This window comes from Chiloscyllium plagiosum, unplaced genomic scaffold, assembly GCF_037043375.1.
Source record: "Chiloscyllium plagiosum isolate Xiang-an unplaced genomic scaffold, Cpla_swu_hap1 HiC_scaffold_4, whole genome shotgun sequence".
Lineage (NCBI taxonomy): Eukaryota > Metazoa > Chordata > Chondrichthyes > Orectolobiformes > Hemiscylliidae > Chiloscyllium > Chiloscyllium plagiosum.
Window position 1 is genome coordinate 121,561,408 of NW_028270142.1, and position 22,328 is coordinate 121,583,735.

At 40.5% G+C, this 22,328-nt stretch overlaps 1 protein-coding gene across 1 annotated transcript in view; it reads right to left on the bottom strand.

The window, feature by feature from the left end:
• Window positions 1–22,328, bottom strand: part of fam135b (family with sequence similarity 135 member B) — a 374,606-nt gene that overhangs the window by 131,119 nt on the left and 221,159 nt on the right. Inside the window, exons 6-7 of the mRNA XM_043687860.2 lie at window positions 18,253–18,426; window positions 17,258–17,384 (exon numbers count right to left, since the gene is read on the bottom strand). Coding sequence (XP_043543795.2) covers window positions 17,258–17,384; window positions 18,253–18,426 — 301 coding nt within the window. The remainder of the gene's footprint in view (window positions 1–17,257; window positions 17,385–18,252; window positions 18,427–22,328) is intronic.

Below are 22,328 nucleotides of genomic sequence, written 5' to 3' on the forward strand. Positions count from 1 at the left end.
TTTTTAACTTTGTCCACCCCAGTCCAACACTGACATCTCCAAATCATAAATTATTTTCATTCCTCAGTTTTGCAAGTCTCTTGATCACCTGGTATTTATGGGAGATTTTCTGTGTCTTCTTCCATGAAGTCTGACACAAAGGTACTTTACCACCTGTTCCCAATTACAAATTCTCCTATCCTCACCTGGCATGGATCTCTGATTAATTTAGATAATTGTTTCCTAACCATATACCTACTGGAGCTTTTGCTGTTCACCTTTAATATTCTTTCTGGCCTTCCTTAATCAGTTTCTTGTCCCTCCCTTGCTGGTTTCTAAAATATTCCCATTCTTCAGATTTAGTGCTTTTTCTGGTATCCTTAAAAACCTTTGATCGAATGCAATTTTTAATTTCTTTTGTTACCACAGCATGGTTTTAATGCAGACTTGCTGTATAATTTAATATGTTTTTTGACAATTTCCTACATTTCTTCCTGTAAGGCATTAGATAAAATCACATCTGTTTAACTTTGCTTTCACATGTTTGCTCTGATTATTCATGAAGGAAATAATTGCCATGATGGCCTGATTTCTGTGATCAAAGTGACAATTCATTTTCTGGAGGCCAGCTTCAAAGCACTTGTATCTCTGATCTGAAACCACTCTGACAGTTACAAAGTAACATTTGGAAAACACAGCCAAGAAGAACATGGATTTAATTTAATTTAATCAAACCATCTTGCTTTTTGTTCATTTTACCACCACCCCGGTCAGTTTCACCTTCACTCAACTCCTGGGTCATGCCCGAATAGAGTATAAATCATCACTGGCAACCCTCCCACATTTTATCAAGTTATTTTTCTTGTGCATTATTCTGTTTGTGGGGAAAACAGAGTGTAGATATTTCCATATCTATTCAGTAGAGCATATAATCATGCAAAAAGATGTAAGTGGTGAGAAGATGGGGGCGTGCTACTGTGGGAAGACTATCTTCCTCTTATGAGTTTTCACAACAAATTCGACATGGGTAATTATTTATTCCAAAGGCACAAAACAGGAAGTTCAGCCTCAAAGGTTTAGAAGGACATGTGAGGAAGTTCTGGAAAACACTCAGCCGGTCTGGCAGCATCTGTGAAGAGAAAGCCGAATTAACTCTTCAAGTCCAGTAACCCTTCATCAGAGCCGATTGTGGCTCGGAAAAGGTTGGTATATATAATGAAGAAGACGTGGGGAGGAGGAGGAGGAGAAAGCCCAGGAGGTCAAGCCCAGAGAGAGAGAAAACTAATTAGGGCAGACAAAGAAGTGGGGAGAGGTCAGCCCGGGAGATTCATTTGCTGCTAACAGGGACCATTAGTGGCTGACAATGGGCTGTTTATGGTAGCAGCCAATGTGATAATAGGACCTGTGTGGGAGAAGGCGCTCAAAGCCTAAAATCGATATTGAGTCCAGAAGGATGCAGTGTCCCCAAGGGGAGAATCAGGTGTTGCTCTACCAGCTTGTGCTGAGGTTTGCTGGAGCACTGTAGCAAGCCTGAGCCAGGGATGTTGGCCAGGAGACAGGGTGGCATGAAGTAACACACAACAGGAATCTCAAGGTCATATTTTGCAGACAGATAGTGTTCTGCAAAGTGGTAGCCCAATCTCTGTTTTGTCTCTCCAAAATGGGGCAGGCCACATTGTGAGCAGAGAACACAGTAGACTAGATTGAGTAAATAGCAGTTAAATCAAAATGTTTCACCTGGAAGGTGTATCTGGGGCCTTGAATAGTGAGGAGGGAAGGAAGTAAACCATTGGATGTTACACTTTCTGCTACTGTTTTGGAAGGTGCCGTGGGTGTCGGGGGGATGTTGAGAGTGGAAGAGGAGTGGACAAAGGTATCCCAGATGGAAAGGTCCCTGTGGAATGCTGACAAGGGAGAGGATAGGGATATGTGTCTGGTAGTGGCATCCTACCAGAGGTAGCAGACATGGCAGCTAAAGATCCTTTGAATGTGGATGCTGGTGAAGTGGTAAGTGAGAACTGGGAGGGCCCTATTGAGGTTTGCTCTCCATTGGGGAGATGAAATACAGATTCAGCAATTGCTCTCCAGTACACATACATTCTGTCTGCAAAAATGACCATGGGCTTCCTGTTGCCTGCCACTTCCAAACACCATCATATCCCCAGGCCAACAACTCTGTCTCTGGGCTTGCTGCAGTGCACCAAAGAAGCTCAGCTCAGACTGGAAGAACAACGTTAAAAATCACATAACACCAAGTTATAGTCCAACAGGTTTAATTGGAAGCACTAGCTTTCGGAGCACTGCTCCTCCATCAGGTGGTCATCAGGTACAACGACCTGATGAAGGAGCAGTGCTCTGAAAGCTAGTGCTTCCAATTAAACCTGTTGGGACTATAACCTGGTTTTGTGTGATTTTTAACTTTGTACACCCCAGGCCAACACCGGCATCTCCAAATCATGGAAGAATAACAACATCTCACTTTCCACTTGGGGGCACTGCAGCCTTCTGGACTCACTATTAAATTCAATAATTTTAGGGCCTGAGCACCTTCGCCCATGCCCTTACCCCATCATCCACACACTAGACTTGACATCACATGAGCTACCACCACAAACAACCCATCGTCAGCCACTAATGGTTCCCATTAGTGGCTACTGATCCTTTTAGACTGACCTTTACCTCCTCCTTTGCCCAATGATTTTTCTCTCTTGGTCTCTGGGCTCCATCTCCAAGTATCGTTTGCTCCTGCCTTTTCCCTCCACCCCATATACCAACCATTTCCTAGCTACAACCAGTTCTGAAGAAGGGTCAGGTAATTTCAAATGTTAATTCTGCTTTCCCTCCACAGATGCTGCTAGACCTAATGAGATTTTCCAGCAATTGTTACTTCTGTTCCTGAACTCCAGCACCCACAGTTCTTTCGTTTTTTAAAATTTCATACATGACGTATTTGTGGTTAGAAGTCAAACCGGTTATTACCTGCATGTGCTCATAGACAGGCATCTAGTTAAATAAGATTCCCAAAATAGTTATCTGGAGCGTGAACTCATCAAACGTTTGTCAAATCTGCTCTCTTCCACCTCCTACCACCTCCCACGTTTCTACACGAAGATGAGAAGCTTAGACAATCTCAAATGACTTCTCCATGACTGTCCCATGACTCATGAGTCAATGCAATTTAAGTAGGCTGACTTGCACCAGATCTTCTACTTATGACACTGAGGGGGTGGATCCTTTGGGTTCCTTGCAATATGCCATCGGAGGCAGACATGAATAAACCTTTGAAAAATAATCAAGTAAGGTTAGCCAAAAATGACAAGCAATCATTCAGACTGAGAACCATTGGCACTATCCCATTCCCTGTAAAGATAGATGAGACATGACAATATCGGAGGACAGTAGATTGGAGCTGTAATGCAGAGGAAAAATAATTTTGTCTTGCGCTCCCAATGGTGCTATACATCTCTTCATGACAGAGAAGTACAAGCATTCTCAGATGTACTCTGTTTTGGTGCTGTGCTGCTTTTCACCAGGGCTCAATGTAATTAGATTGGATATGTTTCTTCATGCCAGCATCCTTCATCCACCTCACACAAGACAGATATCTTCATTCTCACAGCCTTTGAGATTGGAGGAAAACATTTCCATTGACTTTGTTAATGATGACAAAGCTACTCCTTTTGGAAACATACTACATTATGCTGTACCAAAGGGAGAACAATAATGTGAAACTTTGAATGAGTCAAGGTTTGGAAGCAACTTCCACATTCTGACAGTGAGGCTGCTACTGCTGAAGAAGCAAATCCTGCTTTTAAACTATGGATCAAATAGGATCCCTTGGTGGAGTCAATTTATTAAACCTATCATAAAGGCCCAGGAGAACATGTCCCATCCGGTCTTGGTGATAAAAAAAAGTCTCAGCCATTGCTAAAATGTGACTGTAGGAAAGCAACACGATGAAAGTCAATTATGAGATGCTACATGACCTTGTACATTCATTTAATTATTCTTGTGGAATATGATGGCCACTGACTATTGCTGCACATACTTTAATTACCATTGAGAATGTGGTGTGCCATCTTCTTCAACTGCTACAATCCATAGTGGGTAGATAAGTGCTGTTAAGAAGGAAGTTCCAAAGTTTTGACCCAGCAAGAGCAATGAACAGTGATATAGTTGCAAGCTAGAATGGTGAGAGACTTGGGAAGAACTTGCAGGTGCTGCAGTTTATATAATTCCAAGCTCTTGTTATTGAACTGGTAGCACGTGTACCTTTGGAAGCCCCTTTATGATCACTTTATATTTTAGATTTATAATATATTCAACAACATTTGGGATGTTACGTTTAAGCTGTACAGGACATTGGTTAAAAACACTTTTGGAATACTGCGTTTAATTCTGATCTCCCTGCTATAGCATTATGCTGTTAAATTTGAGGTGGTGCAGAAAAACAAATTACAGGGATATTGCCAGGGTGGGAGGGTTTGAGCGATAGGGAGAGGCTGAATAGGCTGGGTCTATTTTCACTGAAGCATCCAAGACTGAGGGGTGACCTTACAGAGGTTTACAAAATCATAAGGATGGGGTGAATAGTCAAGGTCTTTTCCCCAGGATCGGAGAGTTCAAAACTAGAGGGCATAGTTTTAAGATGAGAGAGGAAAGATTTAAAAGGGACCTGAGGGGCAACTTTTTCACAGAGTGTGGTACATGTACGGGGTGAGCTGCCAAAGGAAGTAATGGAGGCAGGTACAATTACAACATTTTAAAGGCATCTGGATGGGTTTATGAATAGCAAGGGTTTAGGGGGATATGGGACAAATGCTGGGAAATGGGATAGATTAATGTAGGATATTTTTGTCAACATGGACAAGTTGGACCGAAGGATCTTTTTCAGTGTTAGGACTCTGTAACGGTAAATTAAATAAATAATTCCACAATCGTGTACACCAAACACTGAGCAAAGTTTAAGAAGAGTATTCTATCTTTAATTACGTTTTCCTATAAATACAATGTTGCTGCATTAATACACAGCTCTCCCATGACCATTTGCATGCAGTGCATTGAGGTTCCTACTAGACCATGTTGTATCTGCTCCCCCCTTTGAACAAAAGGGTGCATAAGTTTGCAAGATTTCAGCAATAAAAGGCATTCAGTACAACCTGAGTTTTCACCATTTTTTGCATTAATGTTAAAATCACTGAGCTGGAAGCAGGCTCTGCCCACAGAACCTTACCATGTTGCCTGGGTGAATTCATCTCCATCCCTCAGTGACATCTGTGGAAAGGACGATGGATGAAGACTCGCCATCTGAGGTAGTTTGGGCTGAGGTTAGGAATAGGAAAGGTGAGCTCACCCTGTTAGGAGTTTTTTACAGGCCTCCTAATAGTCCTAGAAACGTAGAAGAAAGGATTGCGAGGATGATTCAAGAGAAGAGTGAAAGTAATAGGGTGGTTGTTATGGGGAACTTTAACTTTCCTGATATTGATTGGGAAAGCTATAGCTCAAGTTCGTTAGATGGGTCAGTGTCCAATGTGTGCAGGAGGGTTTCCTGACACAATATGTAGATAGGCCAACAAGAGGTGAGGCCATACTGGATTTGGTTCTGGGTAACGAAACAGGCCAGGTGTTAGAATTAGAGGTAGGTGAGCACTTTGGGGACAGTGACCACAGTTCGGTGACTTTTACTCTAGTGATGGAGAGGGATAAGTGTGCACTACAGGGCAAGAGTTATAGCTGGGGGCAGGGAAATTATGATGCGGTGAGGCATGACTTAGGATGTGTGGCTTGGAAAAGTAAGCTTCAAGGCAAGGGCGTAATTGATATGTGGAGCTTGTTCAAGGAGCAACTATTGAGTGTCCTTGATAAGTATGTACCCGTCAGTCAGGGAGGAAAGGGTCGTGTGAGGGAGCCGTGGTTTAATAAGGAATTGGAATCCCTTGTTAAATGGAAGAGGGCGGCCTACGTAAAGATGAGGCGTGAAGGTTCAATTGGGGTGATTGAGAGTTATAAGGTAGCCAGGAAGGACCTGAAGAGAGAGCTAAGAGCAGCAAGGAGGGGACATGAAAGGTCCTTAGTTGGTAGGATTAGGGAAAACCCTAAGGCTTTCTATAGGTATGTCAGGAATAAAAGAATGACTAGGGTAGGAATAGGTCCAGTCAAGGATAGTAGTGGGAAGTTGCGTGTGGAGGCTGAAGAGATTGGGGAGACACTGAATGAATACTTTTCATCAGTATTCAATCAGGAACAGGACATTGTTGTCAATGTGAATACTGAGTCACAATTAAGTAGAACGGATGGCCTTGAGGTATGTAGAGAAGAGGTGTTGGAAATTCTGGAAAGGGTGAAAATAGATAAGTCCCCTGGGCCTGATGGCATTTATCCTAGGATTCTCTGGGAAGCAAGGGAGGAGATTGCAGAGCCATTGGCCTTGATTTTTATGTCCTCGTTGTCTACAGGAGTAGTGCCAGAAGATTGGAGGCTAGCAAATGTGGTTCCCTTGTTCAAGAAGGGGAGTAAGGATAACCCTAGTAACTATAGGCCGGTGAGTCTCACTTCTGTTGTGGGCAAAATCTTAGAGAGAATTGTAAGGGATAGGATTTATGAATATCTGGATAGGAATAATGTGATCAAGGATAGTCAGCATGGTTTTGTGAAGGGCAGGTCGTGCCTCACAAACCTTATTGAATTCTTTGAGAAGGTGACTAAGGAGGTGGACGAGGGGAAAGCGGTAGATGTGGTGTATATGGATTTTAGTAAGGCGTTTGATAAGGTTCCCCATGGTAGACTACTGCAAAAAATACGGAGGTATGGCATTGAGGGTGAGTTGGAGGTTTGGATTAGGAGTTGGCTGGCTGGAAGAAGACAGAGGGTAGTAGTTAATAGCAAAGGTTCATCTTGGAGTGCCGTCACTAGCGGTGTTCCGCAAGGATCTGTTTTGGGACCATTGCTGTTTGTCATTTTTATAAATGACCTGGAGGAGGGGTTAGAAGGTTGGGTGAGCAAGTTTGCGGATGATACGAAAGTTGGAGGAGTTGTAGACAGTGAGGAAGGATGTGGCAGGTTACAGCGGGATATAGATAAGCTGCAGAACTGGGCAGAAAGGTGGCAAATGGAGTTCAATGTAGCTAAGTGTGAGGTAATTCACTTTGGTAAGAGTAATAAAAAGATGGGGTATTGGGCTAATGGTCGGATACTTGGTAGTGTGAATGAGCAGAGGGATCTTGGTGTCCATGTACACAGATCTTTGAAAGTTGCCACCCAGGTAAATAGTGCGGTGAAGAAGGCATATGGCGTACTGGCTTTTATTGGTAGAGGAATTGAGTTCTGGAGCCCTGAGGTCATGTTGCAGTTGTATAAGACTCTGGTGCGGCTGCATCTGGAGTATTGTGTGCAGTTTTGGTCGCCATACTATAGGAAGGATGTGGAGGCACTGGAACGGATGCAGAGGAGGTTTACCAGGATGTTGCCTGGTATGGTAGAAAGATCCTATGAGGAAAGGCTGAGGCACTTGGGGTTGTTTTCATTGGAGAAAAGAAGGTTTAGGGGTGACTTGATAGAGGTGTACAAGATGATTAGGGGTTTAGATAGGGTCGACAGTGAGAATCTTTTTCCACGTATGGAGTCAGCTATAACAAGGGGGCATAGCTTTAAATTAAGGGGGGGGTAGGTATAGGACAGATGTTAGGGGTAGGTTCTTTACTCAGCGAGTCGTGAGTTCATGGAATGCCCTGCCAGTAGCAGTGGTGGACTCTCCCTCATTATGGGCATTTAAGCGGGCATTGGATAGGTATATGGAGGATAGTGGGCTAGTGTAGGTTAGGTGGGCTTGGATCGGCGCAACATCGAGGGCCGAAGGGCCTGTACTGCGCTGTATTCTTCTATGTTCTATAAATCTGCTCACAGGATTTTGAGACAGCTCCAAAAATTAACCTGGAAGGATAGGCTACAAGGAACAACTAGAAAGCTTTTCTTTAAAAAATACTACAAAACAAACAACTTTCCACAAACTAACAAATATCATTTGTGAATTTAACAACAAAAAAAATTAAACCAAAATTAAGCTAACGTTTGCATCGAGTCTGCTCCATCATTCAATGAGATCATGGTTGCTCTAACAATCCTCAACTCCACTTTCCTACCTTTCCCACAAACCTCGACTCTCTTACTGATCAAAAATCTCTCTCTCAACACTGAATATACTTACCAACCAACTTTTACAGCTCCCTGCAGTAAAGTATTCTGCAGATTGACTCCCCTTCAAATCAAATCCACATCATCTCTGCCTTATACACTGAGATTGTGCTGGGCAAAAGTGAGGAATGCAGATGCTGGAAATCAGAGTCTAGACTAGAGTGGTGCTGGAAAAGACAGCAAGTCAGGCAGCATTGATGTTTCGGGCAAAAGCCTGCCCCGGTCCTAGATTTTGCCAAGGGAGGAGACAAACTCTTTGCATCTACCTGCCAAGCTCCCAGATAATCTTATCTATCTCCATTAGGTTGCCTCTCATTTCTCTACATGCCAATGAAAGCAAACCCAACCTTGGTGGGCGGCACGGTGGCACAGTGGTTAGCACTGCTGCCTCACAGCGCCAGAGACCCGGGTTCAATTCCCGCCTCAGGTGACTGTCTGTGTGGAGTTTGCACGTTCTCCCCGTGTCTGTGTGGGTTTCCTCCGGGTGCTCCGGTTTCCTCCCACAGTCCAAAAAATGTGCAGGGTCAGGTGAATTGGCCATGCTAAAATTGCCCGTAATGTTAGGTGTAGGGGTATGGGTGGGTTGCGGGTCGGTGTGGACTTGTTGGGCCGAAGGGCCTGTTTCCACACTGTAATGTAATCTAATCTAATCTAATCTACTCAGCTTCCAGCCTAGTGAATCTTCTCTTGACAGCCTCCAATGTCAGTGTATTTTTCTTCAGGTAAGGGGACCAAAACTATTCACAGTATTGAAGGGTGGTCTGATTAGTGCCTTGTATAGTTTGAGCTCGATTACCTTGGTTTTAAACTCCATCCCATCTGAAATAAAGGTGAACAGTAATTTGCCTTCCATTGCGATTCATGCATGGAGGCTGCAGCTTTAGATTAGATTACATTACAATGTGGAAACAGGCCCTTCGGCCCAACAAGTCCACACCGACCCGCCAAAGCGCAACCCACCCATACCCCTACATTTACCCCTTACCTCACACTACGGGAAATTTAGCATAGCCAATTCACCTAACCTGCACATCTTTGGACTGTGGGAGGAAACCGGAGCACCCGGAGGAAACCCTCGCAGACACGGGGAGAACGTGCAAACTCCACACAATCAGTCGCCTGAGGCGGGAATTGAACCCAGGTCTCTGGCGCTGTGAGGCAACAGTGCTAACCACTGTGCCACCGTCTTTCCCCATTAAAATAATATATAGCTCATCCATTCTTCCAAAACCTCATATTTTCCCACATTCTATTCTAGCTGTCACATTTTGCCTAAAGTTTTAAACTGTCTATTATCCCACTACCTCCACCCATGCTTTTCTTGACTGTTTTCTATTAGTTAGCCAATCCTCTATCCATGTTGATATACTACACCCAACACCATGTGCTCTTATCAAACATTGTCTGAAATCCCAAACATATTACATCCACTGCTTCTCTTTTATCTATTCTTGATTGTCACCTCCTCTATGAATAGTAATACATTTGTCAGGCATGATTTCCCTTTTATGAAGCCATATTTTCATTGTGTGATTATATTGTGTATATCTAAATGCCCTGCTATTACATCCTCTATTATAGATTCATACATTTTCCAAAATAACTTCTGTAAAACTATAGTTTATTGTTTCTGTCTCCCTTACTTTAGTGTTTCAGCAATGTAAAGGTGGCAGAAATCTGATTGGAGAAAGAACGGAATTGCAGGAAAGAGTCTAGAGGTTTGGGAGATGAAAACATATTCAAGAACATAGCAGAGGAAACACAAGTTGGAATTGGGGTGAGGATGGGGGGATTGGATCATGGGTGAACATTTTGAGGAGTGACTTAATAATGGATGTTTTGTCAGTGAGGGAGACAGTATGTGGAGAAAGGGCAGAATTAACAATATCAGCTAACAATCAACCCTGGATGAGACATTTGGTGGTTAATAATTTGATCACTGTAAGATTGAGGAAGAAAAGGTAGGTGCCCTGGAGCTGGGGAAAGCTAAGATAGGAGATGGGAAAGAATCCAGAGGAAAGTTTGAGTTCAGAGCTAGAGATGTGATGAACACTGAATGAAGCTGATCACAGTGAGATAGATGAAGAAGCCAGCTGAATGGATGGTTTTAATCATGATGACACAAGTCCATGTTCTTCTCGTACTTGTTGTTGATGATGAGAGTGAAGTAAGCTTGGGAGCATCATTTCTTAAACTGGTCTGTGATGCAAAACATTTTGCATTTAAGATGATTTTTGAATAGTAAAGAGATTTGGCAATGAAGGACAGTGTCTAATAATGCTTTATGTCTTCCAGCCAGACATTGTGAAGGATAGACAAACCAGTTTTCTGCCATAAACATTCAAATATGCATCCCTCTGACTTAAATGAATTGGGGAGGGTAGTATACCAAGACAATGTCTAGGGTGAGGTGAAGCAATAGTTTTAATAGGAGCCAAGGTCTCAAAAGTGGAGGAGAGGATGTGATTAGCAAACTCGCAGCTCCAGAAATGTCATGCCAAATTGAGAGACAAAGGGAGATAGTTGGGATTCAATAAGTATCGCAATAAGTGGCTTGAGAGAAAGTTTCTTCCGGAGCAAACAATGGAAGAGGTGTCAGGAGGGAAAAGGGAATGTGCACTTTATAACATCACCTAACATTGGGGTTTAAGAGAATGGGATATTGGTTTGCAAACTGTACTGTAGAAATGGGGTCCATGGAAAATGTTGATCTGATGGACAAGGTGAGCTCAAGTAGTGCACAAAGGAAGACAAGAACAAAATTGTAATTAGATTGGGGTAAATCTTTCAGGGTACCAGCTCCATGGTATTAAGGCCAACAATCAATCCTACTGCATGCATTAAATAATTTACTACAAAGCACTTGGCTCATTTTGAGCTATGTTAGGGATTTCTTTTAAAAATTGAACCCCTTGATTTGTACTCCCTCTGAATAAATCAAGGAGTAGAGTGTACTTGAGAATAATTACATCAGTTACTTGGGAATAGCTACATCAAGCTAATTGCAGCGATAAGAATAAACAACCATGACATGCAGATTTGAAGGTTTGCAAAACATCAATTAGCAGCAGATTGCTAGTGAATAAAATGCTTAGTCTGTACAGGACCAAAATGCTTCCGACTGACACTTGACAGTCTTTGAACAATATACTTGCAGGTGTTATGACAACTGTTTAATCAACTGTACTGAACATGTGTCTCTACACAGACTTACTTATTATCAAAGCTTCTCTGTATAACGGGCCAGAATTCTCTATTGAAGGCAACATTGGTGCACCTACAGTTATATGTTGCAATCTAAACGTTTAATGCATTTACAACACATCTGCTGTGCAACTATGCAACATCAAAGAGAGGCCAGGAGTGAATGAGAAGCAGCATGGATAATATAATTGATCGGCAAGTGCTAACCTTGTCAGCAACACCACTACCCAATGATTCGATAAAATAAAATCGTTAAATGATTTGGTCTGTGTGGCAGATGATATTGTTTTTATTAAAAACCTTGTAAAATGGATAATAATGTGTGAAAATATGTATCTTGTAGAAAAAAACGTAATGTCAGTTTGAAAAGTGGTGCCTTCCACTTGTATTTAAGTTAATGCCAAAGTAGTTAAAATGCAATGATGAGTTCATATTGTGATTTAAAAAGTCCTAATAATTTTTTTAAAAACTAGCTCATTCAAATTATATGTTGCACAAGTTTTCTTTCTGGAGATCTGAAGTGGGTAACTTCTCATTTCCCCACAATAAACTCCATTTTTCACAGTTATTCAGCTTGCTCCCCACCACACTTCAGATATTGCACAGTATCAGAAAAATGTCAGGACAGAGTAAAAAAAAATTCATACCGATTTCTTCTGATCTGCAATTAATTATGTTGAGGCACATGTCAATCTGCAGACTTTGAAAATTTAAGGAATTACACTCAATGAGAGGAGGCAGTGTAAAATTAAAATAAAGATTTTTTCAAATACAAAGTACAGTACAGTTTGTAGCAAGGAAAATACGAAGAAATTAGTAAGAGCTGTAGGAAAGTGAATACAATACAGTCAGTTCTTCTATAATTTGATGGCTGTGTTCTTGTGCAACTGCTGTGTTATAGAAAAGTCATGCTTTAAAGTACTGGTGCTGTAATCACATGACAGCCAACAGACATTTTAAAAGTTTGCACTTTAGAAACAGCTTTCCCAATTCATCAATCTCGTTACAGCAAATTTGTATTGATAAAATAGAGTCATAGAGATGCACAGCATGGAAACAGATCCTTCGGTCCAACTCATCCATGCCAACCAGATATCCCAACCCAATCTAGTCCCACCTGCCAGCACCTGGCCCATATCCCTCCAAACTCTTCCTATTTATATACCCATCCAAATGCTTCTTAAATGTTCCAATTGTAGCAGCCTCCACCGCTTCCTTTGGCACCCCATTCCATACCCTTACCACTCTCTGTGTGAAAAAGTTGCCCCTTAGGTCTCTTTTATATCTTTCCCCTCTCACCCTAAACCTATGCCCTCCACCACTTCCTCTGGCAGCTCATATAACAGACTGACCTGTACAACCTCCCCAGGAAAGTCCATGCTAGAAGATTTTTAAAAGTGTATTAAGCGAAATAAAATCCATGGCTAAGGCTACAATTGGCCCCTTAAAGACAGAAGCAGGTATAATTTGTGTTAAAAGCAATGGAATGATGGATTTGTGAATAGATAAATAGGACTAAGTCCTCATGGTAAAGGAAATAGATGAATGATGTGACAAGAAACAAAAATAATTTAACAGACGAGCTTCCAGATTTAACTAAAGGACAAAAATTGTTAATAGAAAGAAGAATTCAACCAAAACTTGACACTTTCAGAACCTGATTCTTTCCACGGCACATTGTAAAGGGAGGTGAGCAAATTTTTAATCATGATCATCGAAAACTCTCTGATTCAGGAATTATTACTTTAGGTTCAAAAATTGTCAATGTCAGTCAAGCATTGAACAAGAGTTGAGAAAGAAGCCAGTAAATGATAGTTTAACATCTGTTGTGGGGAAGTAAAAAAAATTGCCATAAGGTTCTGAGCAACTGAGCTCTTGATCAAATTGGAATTGATCAGAGAAAATCAAAATTAATTTGTAAACATTAAATTTCATTTATTTTGTCAATTTTTTTCGAGGAGCTCACTAAATCAGAGGATGGTCAATCTCTACCACAGAGAGGCTGTGGTGGCCAGTTTACTGAGGATATTTAAGAATGAGCTTGAGAAAGTTTTAAATATTACAAGGCAGTGAGGTCGAGGATTAGCTATGTTCACATGGAATGGCAGAGCAAGCGCAAAGAGCAAATAGCCTATTCCTGCTGCTCGTTTCTATGTTTCCAATATGTGTTAGAATACAGAGTGTAAATATTCTACATATGGATTTCTGGATGGCATCGATAAGACTCCATATTGTTAGCAATAACATTAAACCCAATGAATTGAAGAAAAGCTGGTAAATTAACCATGAATTAGCTAGGTTGTAGGAGACAAATGAGTACAGTTAATGGGGCATGTATTCCAATTGCTGAAAATGTGTTGCTAGAAAAGTGCAGCAGGTCAGGCAGCATCCAAGGAGCAGGAGAATCGACGTTTCGGGCATGAGGGGCTCATGCCTGAAACGTCGATTCTCCTGCTCCTTGGATGCTGCCTGATCTGCTGCGCTTTTTCAGCAACACATTTTCAGCTCTGATCTCCAGCATCTGCAGTCCTCACTTTCTCCATGTATTCCAATTGGCAGCTTATGATTAGTAGTGATTCTAGGGATCTGCTTTCTGCATTTCAATATATTTATCAATTACATAGGTGAACAGAAAGCTGTACAACTACGTTTGGTGATAGCAGTATCTGAAGTTACAGTGTAAGTACTGAAGCTGGAAAAGTGTCTTGACAGGTTAAGCAGGTGGATAAAATCGTGTAGCTGAATGGAAAGATGGTGAGACGACATCTACTTTGGACCAAAGATTTAAAAAGGCTTGTCTAAAATCAGTTTTGAATGAGGTATTATTTCTTATAGATAAACATTGGAGACAAAGATCTTCAGCTGCTGCCCCCAAGTTTGTACTTTTCCAAAAAAATCCATCCCCCTACCTCAACCAAGTTTTCAGACTGTTCACTAGTTTCATGTTTCATTTAGCACTGATGCCGTCCTCTACAGTTACAGGTTAATGTACTCCTGTTGTTCTATTTGACTCTGAACTGAGCCTCTGATCCTGTATACACACCGTCTGCACCTAAAACGTTATTCTATCATTTCCATTCTGCATTATTTCCATTATCCATTGGACATACTCCCATCTTCTACAATATCAACTTAACTTAACCTCTTCTGATTTGATCCTGCTCGAGCCCATCATCATTATCTATTCTCACCTAGATCAGCTACCAATTATAGAACAGTATTAAAATGTTCATTCTTGTTGCACTTACTAGTTGATGTGTGCTATGCATCTTAAAAGATCTATCATCTCTATTTTTGTGAAATCTAAATTCTTATGACTCAGGCAGGAATGTAGATGCCTGGGCTCTATCCTTCACTGTTTCATCCTAAACCCCTCCGCATTACTATTTCTCCGAGAGATGTTACAAACATCAGGGTATTATGGTTGGGTAAATTAAGATTAGAAATAGGAATAACAGAGGAATAAGTCATTCTGTCCTTTGAGTCTTGCCTATAATTCCATAAGATCAATATCAGTCTTCTAAGTTGCTCAATAAACCCAGCCCACCACTCTCTCGGATACAGAATTCCAAAGTTTAATAATCTTTTGAGTCATGAAATTTCTTCTCATCTCAGTCCTAAATAGCACAACTTTTATATAAACACTATCTGCTAGCTCTGGACTATTAAGACAGGAGTCTCAGTTACTCAGTATTAATTCCAGTCAAGCTCCCTAAAAATGTTAAACATTTCCATGACTTCACCTGTCCTTCTGTTACATACCAGAGAATGTAAGCCCATTCAATCCAATCTCTCATCAACTCCACTCTAGAAATCAATCTACTTTGCGGAGTTGGTTGCTTACTGATAATGTCACTAGAATAGTAATCCAGAGCTACAGACTAATGTTTTGGGACACGGATCAAAACCCACCATGGGAATTGGTAATATTTCAACTGACTAAAATCTAGATTTAAAACACTAATGATAATCATGAAATCATTGTTGATGATTGTCTTAACAACCTATCAGATTCACTCATGTGATTCAGAGAAGGAAATATGTCTTTATTAACAGGTCTGACCAAATCTTCAGACCCACAGCAATGTGGTTGACTCTTAACTGCCCTCTGAAATAGCCTAGCCACCTCAGTTAAAACAATTGCTAGAAAGTCTCAAAAAAACATAAATCAGATCAACCTGCTGTTGATCTAGGCACTGGAAGCAATGCCAAACACAGACCTAATGACCTTGCAAAATCTTTCTCAGCAATATTTGATGGCTGGTGCCAAAATTGGGAGAGCTGTCTCAGGGACTGTTAAGCAGCAGTGTGTGTAATGGAACAGACTAAAGCCACTCAAAACATGTGATGGAAATAGCCTAGACCCACTAGCGTTTCTTATTTTAAAGGCAAGTGCAAGACATTGCATTAGATTAGATTAGATTACTTACAGTGTGGGAACAGGCCATTCGGCCCAACAAGTCCACATCGACCCGCCGAAGCGCAACCCACTCATACTCCTACATTTACCCCTCACCTAACACCGCGGACAATTTAACATGGCCAATTCACCTGACCTGCACATCTTTGGACTGTGGGAGGAAACCGGAGCACCCGGAGGAAACCCACGCAGACACGGGGAGAACGTGCAAACTCCACACAGTCAGTCGCCTGAGGCGGGAAATGAACCCAGATCTCTGGCGCTGTGAGGCAGCAGTGCTAACCACTGTGCCACCGTGCCGCCCACATTCAGATGCAATTCGATGGGTCAAACTACCAGGTTTGAAACAAAACACAATTTATTAATATATTACCATTAAAATACAGAAAAATAAAAGTAATAGAATTGGCCTAACTAACGATCACAATACTTAAAATAATAAACTATTTATGAACTGCTCCAATATAGTAAGATTCAATAAACACACCCTTGGCAAATGCAAATTCAGAAAAATATATAGGTTTCCATGAGACAGAGACACAGAGACATAGTTGCTTTTACAACCCCAACAGCTACTGAGAGGTAAACTAAAAATCCTAGTTCTGTGGGAGCATGACCATACCCATTCAGGCTACTTCTATTATTCCAAATTTTTCAAAAGAAAACAAGGCTTCACAAGACGTTTACTTTATTGGCTTGAACCATACTGCTCAGCACCTCTGTCTCAACTTCTCTTCACAAAACAAGGACAAAATACACTTCTTAAAGGCATAGTATTGTCACATGTGACACCGTCATAGATACCAAATAATCCCTTACACAAACTGTCCAGATCAATGCCATCACCATCGCTGGAATGTTCTGTCCCACCAACAGCAAGATGCAGCAGAAGTGATGGGATTGTAGTACACAATGGAACTCCAAAGAATTTCCTTTGGAGTCCTTAGCATTGACTCTGGACCACTTGAAGTCTCATGTCATCATGTCAAACATGACCAGGCAAATATTCTGCTGATGACCACATACTGCCCCTCCACCTTCTGCTAGTGAGTCAGTTCTACTTCATGTTGAACACCACTTGGCGGAAGCACTGAGGATGGCAAGAGTGCAGAATGTATTCTGTGGGGAAGCAGGGGATCTGCAATGTCCATCACCAAAAGTGGCTTGACAACACCATCACTGATTTTACTAGTACTAATGACATTAAATTCTTCACTGTCATTAGAACTCAGTTCCCTTATAAATTCTCCAAGCAAATAAAACAAATCAACTATATATGAAAGACATTTAAATAAATCATAGTACAATGCAACTTGACCATAATTACAATACAGTTAAAAAAAAACGAACAGGAAAGGCAAATGCATGAGAGAAATGCTCTGTAGGTCCATCATACAAATATGGCAAAATATCTGAATCTCAGAAATATCCTGCAGCAAAACACTGAGGTGGAAATTCGCTTACCTCAACTGTAAGCTGCTTGTAGTAGCTAGACCCAAACATGAGGTTTTCAAGATTCAGATTTGATACATTCGGTTCCATCTCCTGACCACTTTTCCCAAGCCAGATCCCTTTGCTTAGTCGAGGGAAACTAAGGGACAGAAACAAATGCTAGTGTAATTCAAGAATGTACATGGAGCATTGGGGTTTATGGGGTTATCGGATGACATTTTGTGATCATTTAGGTGAGGGATGAAAGCATTGGGAATGGAAGATTTATTTTCTGTCATCTCTTCCTTCTTTTAATCAGAGCGAGTATTGCCCAGGTCAGATACAACAGAAGGTAGCACTGTCTTCTACACAGTGCCAGTGTTTAGCCATTACGAACTGTAGAGCATAGTTGGGTATGAGGTTAAGTGTGTTTGCTAATGCAACCTTGGAGTTTGCTTGATTGACATGTGAAGAAATTACCTGGGAGGTTTTTTTTTATGCACTGCAAAATTTGTTTTTGTTTTCCTAATCAACACTTCCCCACACACAAAATAAATACTCTCTGTTGGTGACATACAGACATGTCTTGTACTTTTGTATGGAATCCATAACAGATTGGGATGACTTTAGGGTCTGCTGCAAAGTAGACTGCGCAGATAAGTCAACCTTTTTTCTGTTGCTGTTATATTCAATGAATACAAAAGCAAAATACTGTGGATGTGGGAAATATAAATTAGAGCTAGAACAACTGGAAAAAAATTGACAGGTCCATTAGCATCTAAGGAGACAAGTAGAATTAATGAATCATCGACATGAAACTCCAACTCTGCTTCTCTTCACAGATAATGCCTAACATGATGAGTTTTTAAAGTTTGAATTGTTCTTTTCAATAATGGCATTTTACTTTGGGAAGAACCACGCTGTCACTGTTACTATAAAAACTGTTTGGAGGTCTAAGTTACCACACATTTAAGTTTTCTGCTAAGACACCCTTGCAGAAAGTATTGCAATCATATTCACCACTGTACCTTATCAACGGTTGATGTAAAGCAACAAGCGATGCATGCACAGTCACGGATATGACGGAGAGATGGAAATAGTCAAACATGACAGGTACGTGATGATGCAAGCCCCTCCTTGGATGGAAGTGAAGACCCAGCCTCCGGCTGCTGATCAAGGGTATTCCTGCAATGTCACTCAACCTGTTGGCAAACGGGAAAATGGATTTCAGATGTAACTGGGAAACACAGCTCTGACAACGATTCTTCAACATTGGGCAAAAGTAGTCATAAAAATCCTGGAATGATTTACGTGCATTCCAAGTCACTGTTTTAAAAGAGAAAGCATTATAAATTAAATTACCAAAACAAAACCATTATTCATTTTGTGTAAATAGAGAAATCATGGTTACAGAGACATGAGTTCCTGTTTGTTCGGTTCTGATCTTCACAATTCAGTGAAGCCTCTTAACTAACCATTTCCATGACACCAAACCTGAAAGAGTCAATTCTCCATTTCATGTAACTATTCATTTACGAAGAGCTATCCAGTTTCTGATTTTTAAGAAGCACACTAACACTGCTTCAGGGTAGATGTTGCAAACAGAAAACATTGTGACCCAAGTAGCTTTGGAAAGAAAAACAAGAAATTGCTGTGAATTAAGCCTCAGAACTACAAAGCAGTAGACAGATTGAAAGGATTAGGGAAGAAAACAAGATAAAATAAATAAGACTTGGGTTAGGTGGTGAAGCCCAGTTTTAAAAGCCTGGCATCTGACAGAAATGAGTTCTCTGGTTATGACAGTTGAATTGATTGTTGATTCAATTTCATTAAATTGGTATGTATTTTTAATTAAATTTTAAAAATTACTTTTCAGCGCTCAGCTATTTTTACAAAATGGTAAATATTATTATCTTGTGAGTATGTCATTTCTTCCTCTCCCATGGGTGTACTGAGTCATGCAAGAAAATCAAAGATGGAAGATAGCAAAACGGTCTGAAGAGAACTCTTGGATTCAGACAAATAATTGCAATAAAAAGTAAAAGTTTCAGCCTTCCCATTCCTTTTGTTTAATGAAACCATAACTTGTACTGTCAACAAAGGCCCACAGCAAGAACAAAAGTCAAAACATTTGGACAGTGTCAACTAACATTCATAGAGAAAAATGAATGGCAAACCCAGAAACATGGTCACCTCTGCACTGTTACGCATAGTGAAGTATATTAGTCACATTTCAAGATTACAGGAGTGCAAGTTTTGCATTGAAATGAAGAAAATTATTGGATTGTAATTATGTTCAGCCTCTGATATAATTACATTTTCCAAATACGACTTTTGAATACACTGTTGATAATTAATGATATAACTGTCCTATTGAGTATTACCATACTTCAGTCATTTACTGTTTTTAGTTTGTTCAAGTGAAATGCCAACATCATTATGTGTGACAGGACATCTGCGACACTTCAACTCAGATTCACAGTATAAATGGATAAATATCTGGACCGATTTAATTTCGATTTGCAATAATTAACACTCAGTGCCCAGGATGCCCCAGCCAAAACAACTCTGACACACAGCAATAACTGCTCTTTCTCAAGCTGTGTGTACATTGTTTACATCTACACTGACAAAACGTATTTCTCTTTTACATATTTGTGAAGCCAAGGGTGGAAATGCTAGCGAGCTGCTGTCTGCACTTTGGTTTCAAGGCTAGTATTTTTTGAGTCAGGCCATTACTGATGAAGAAACACAACCACATGTTTCTGACAAAGGGGAAGGTTGTGGCTTAAAAGCACAGAGCTCTCAGAGATCAAATTTAAGCAGGAGGTGGAGGCAGGTAGAATATGAGGAGTTATATATACAGAATGAAAACTGAAGTCTGGGTTAAGCAGCAGGGATTATGACAAAAAAGTACTGCTGCTTTTACACTTCTTTTATCAGAGCCAACCACATACTGTATCACTGGGGTGTTACTGAGCGATGGGATGACGATGACTCTGGGGATTCTATGCCATCAGCAATGTTGTGGACTGAGCTAAGGACGTGCTAAGGTTAACCATGGAATCTGGACGAGGTAAAGCTTCTGTAGGAGGCAACGTAATGGCCAATTCCTGTGGGAATTAAAAGAATTGAACTCTACTGAAAATTATACAGAGGCCTGGAAGTTTTTAAAATCACTACATATAGTGCTGTATGTGCCAAAAGCAATTCCAGTAAATCTGTGGCATCATTTTAGTTTTCATGATTTAAAGCACCTTTATTGAATACATTTGCCCTTTAATCCATCCTTACCTTCTGTTCATTTTGTTTGATTGTTGAAATAAAAGTCACACAGGTTCCTAACATATTGATGTCACCTGGCTCTCTTCCTCTCCATCTTTATTTCCATGATTGTTGTGGACAATAAGTCCCCATTTAATATTGATTCACCAGGTGTTGTTTCATTTCAAAGCTATTAATAAAATATATCAATAAATCTATATAATGCTGCGAGTCATTTCCTAATTTATGAAAGACCTCTTGTTCCACGGCTTGCTGTGCAAGTTACCTTTTCCCTAATGCTTTGGTTCCTTCCCTCTGATCTGAAGTTCTTCTTCCCCATACTCTTGCTTCCACCCTCCACTTTTAGTTTTAAAATTCCCAGTGTCCACTGCAGTCATTGCAGACTTCAGAAGGTCCTCTTACCTTATCCTGGCACCCAGCCTAGATCCTGGCCATAGCATCTGCCCAGACCCCTCCTTCTGCCCTAACCTTCATTCCCTCTTCTCCCTGTCCAAAGTTCACATTCTTACATTTAAAATCCCCGATGTATGTCACCACCAAGACTTGAGTTGCTGCTGGCTCCCATTCTGAACTCCTGAACTCTTGGGTTCTATTTATGCGAGAAGTTGGTCAGTGCTACCATTTTCTTTGCTACCAACGTTTACAACTGATCAATGTAAATCTACAATGGGTGGGTGCAATTTTTAACTTTTTTATGATTTATTTATGCAGTATTTACGATTATATTAATATTGTGTTTTTTAAAATATTTTTAAATGTATGCTATTGCAAAATGATTTTATTTATGAATTGATTAATTTAGAAATGTGCAGCATTTTAACTTCAAAAATCATTTTTCTGCTGACAATGTCCTATAGTAGCTATCCATACTGTGTTTCTTGATATTTATTGATTTTTTATGATTTTGCAAATTATTACAGCTTTGAATGAACAGTACTTCAATGTGCATTTGTTTTTCTCAGCAAGAAGTGTCCAAAAGAAGCTAACTTCATTTTTAACACTGATTGCTATCAGAAGTTATAGTTCACTTTAAATTGTGATTTTCAGACATGCAATCACAACTTTAAATGAGGGCTACCTTACTGCCCAAATGCCTGAACATTATCAATTCTTGAGTGAGGTAGTTTCCTTCAGTTCAGCACAGTTAGAATTGAAGCGGATGAAAGCTATTTACTCAAAACGAACCTGACATGTGCAACTTGAGAGTCTACATTTCAAACTTTTAACACATACTCTCAGTTCTGGCACATTCCCTAGTTCACATCGTCCTGTGTCACATCTAAATTATGAAAAGCACTCAGATATATCTTCAATAAATCATTACCCGATTTCTCCAATACTCTCCATTTGAACTTTTAGTTCCACCTTGCACAACTCCACGTCTTCTCGAGTTAATCCACACCAACTGACATTCTTCTTTGAATCTGACATGAGCATATCAACTTGAAGTTCTTTGTCTTTTTCCTGTAAATCTTTCAAGGCCTCATTCCACCATTTCCCTGCAATCATCTCCAGTCCTATTTTACGACTTGAACATTCTACTTGAGCTGTTATAAATACCTCTCCATTTGCTACACCATCAGTGGAATGTTGACGTTTTCTGGTGCACCTCCAATGCAGCTGCAGTCTTGCATGCCTCGCTCTGTCTAAGCGCCTTATGATCTGTCATTGTTTGCTATGATCTGCCTGTACTTCTCACAAACAATTTTTTTCACTCTACTTAGGTACATGCAACAACAATAAATCAAGTTAAATCAAGTCAGTAGCAGAAATTTCAGCTTTTACATCTTTGCTGTTTAGCGTCCCTTTCCAACGGTTG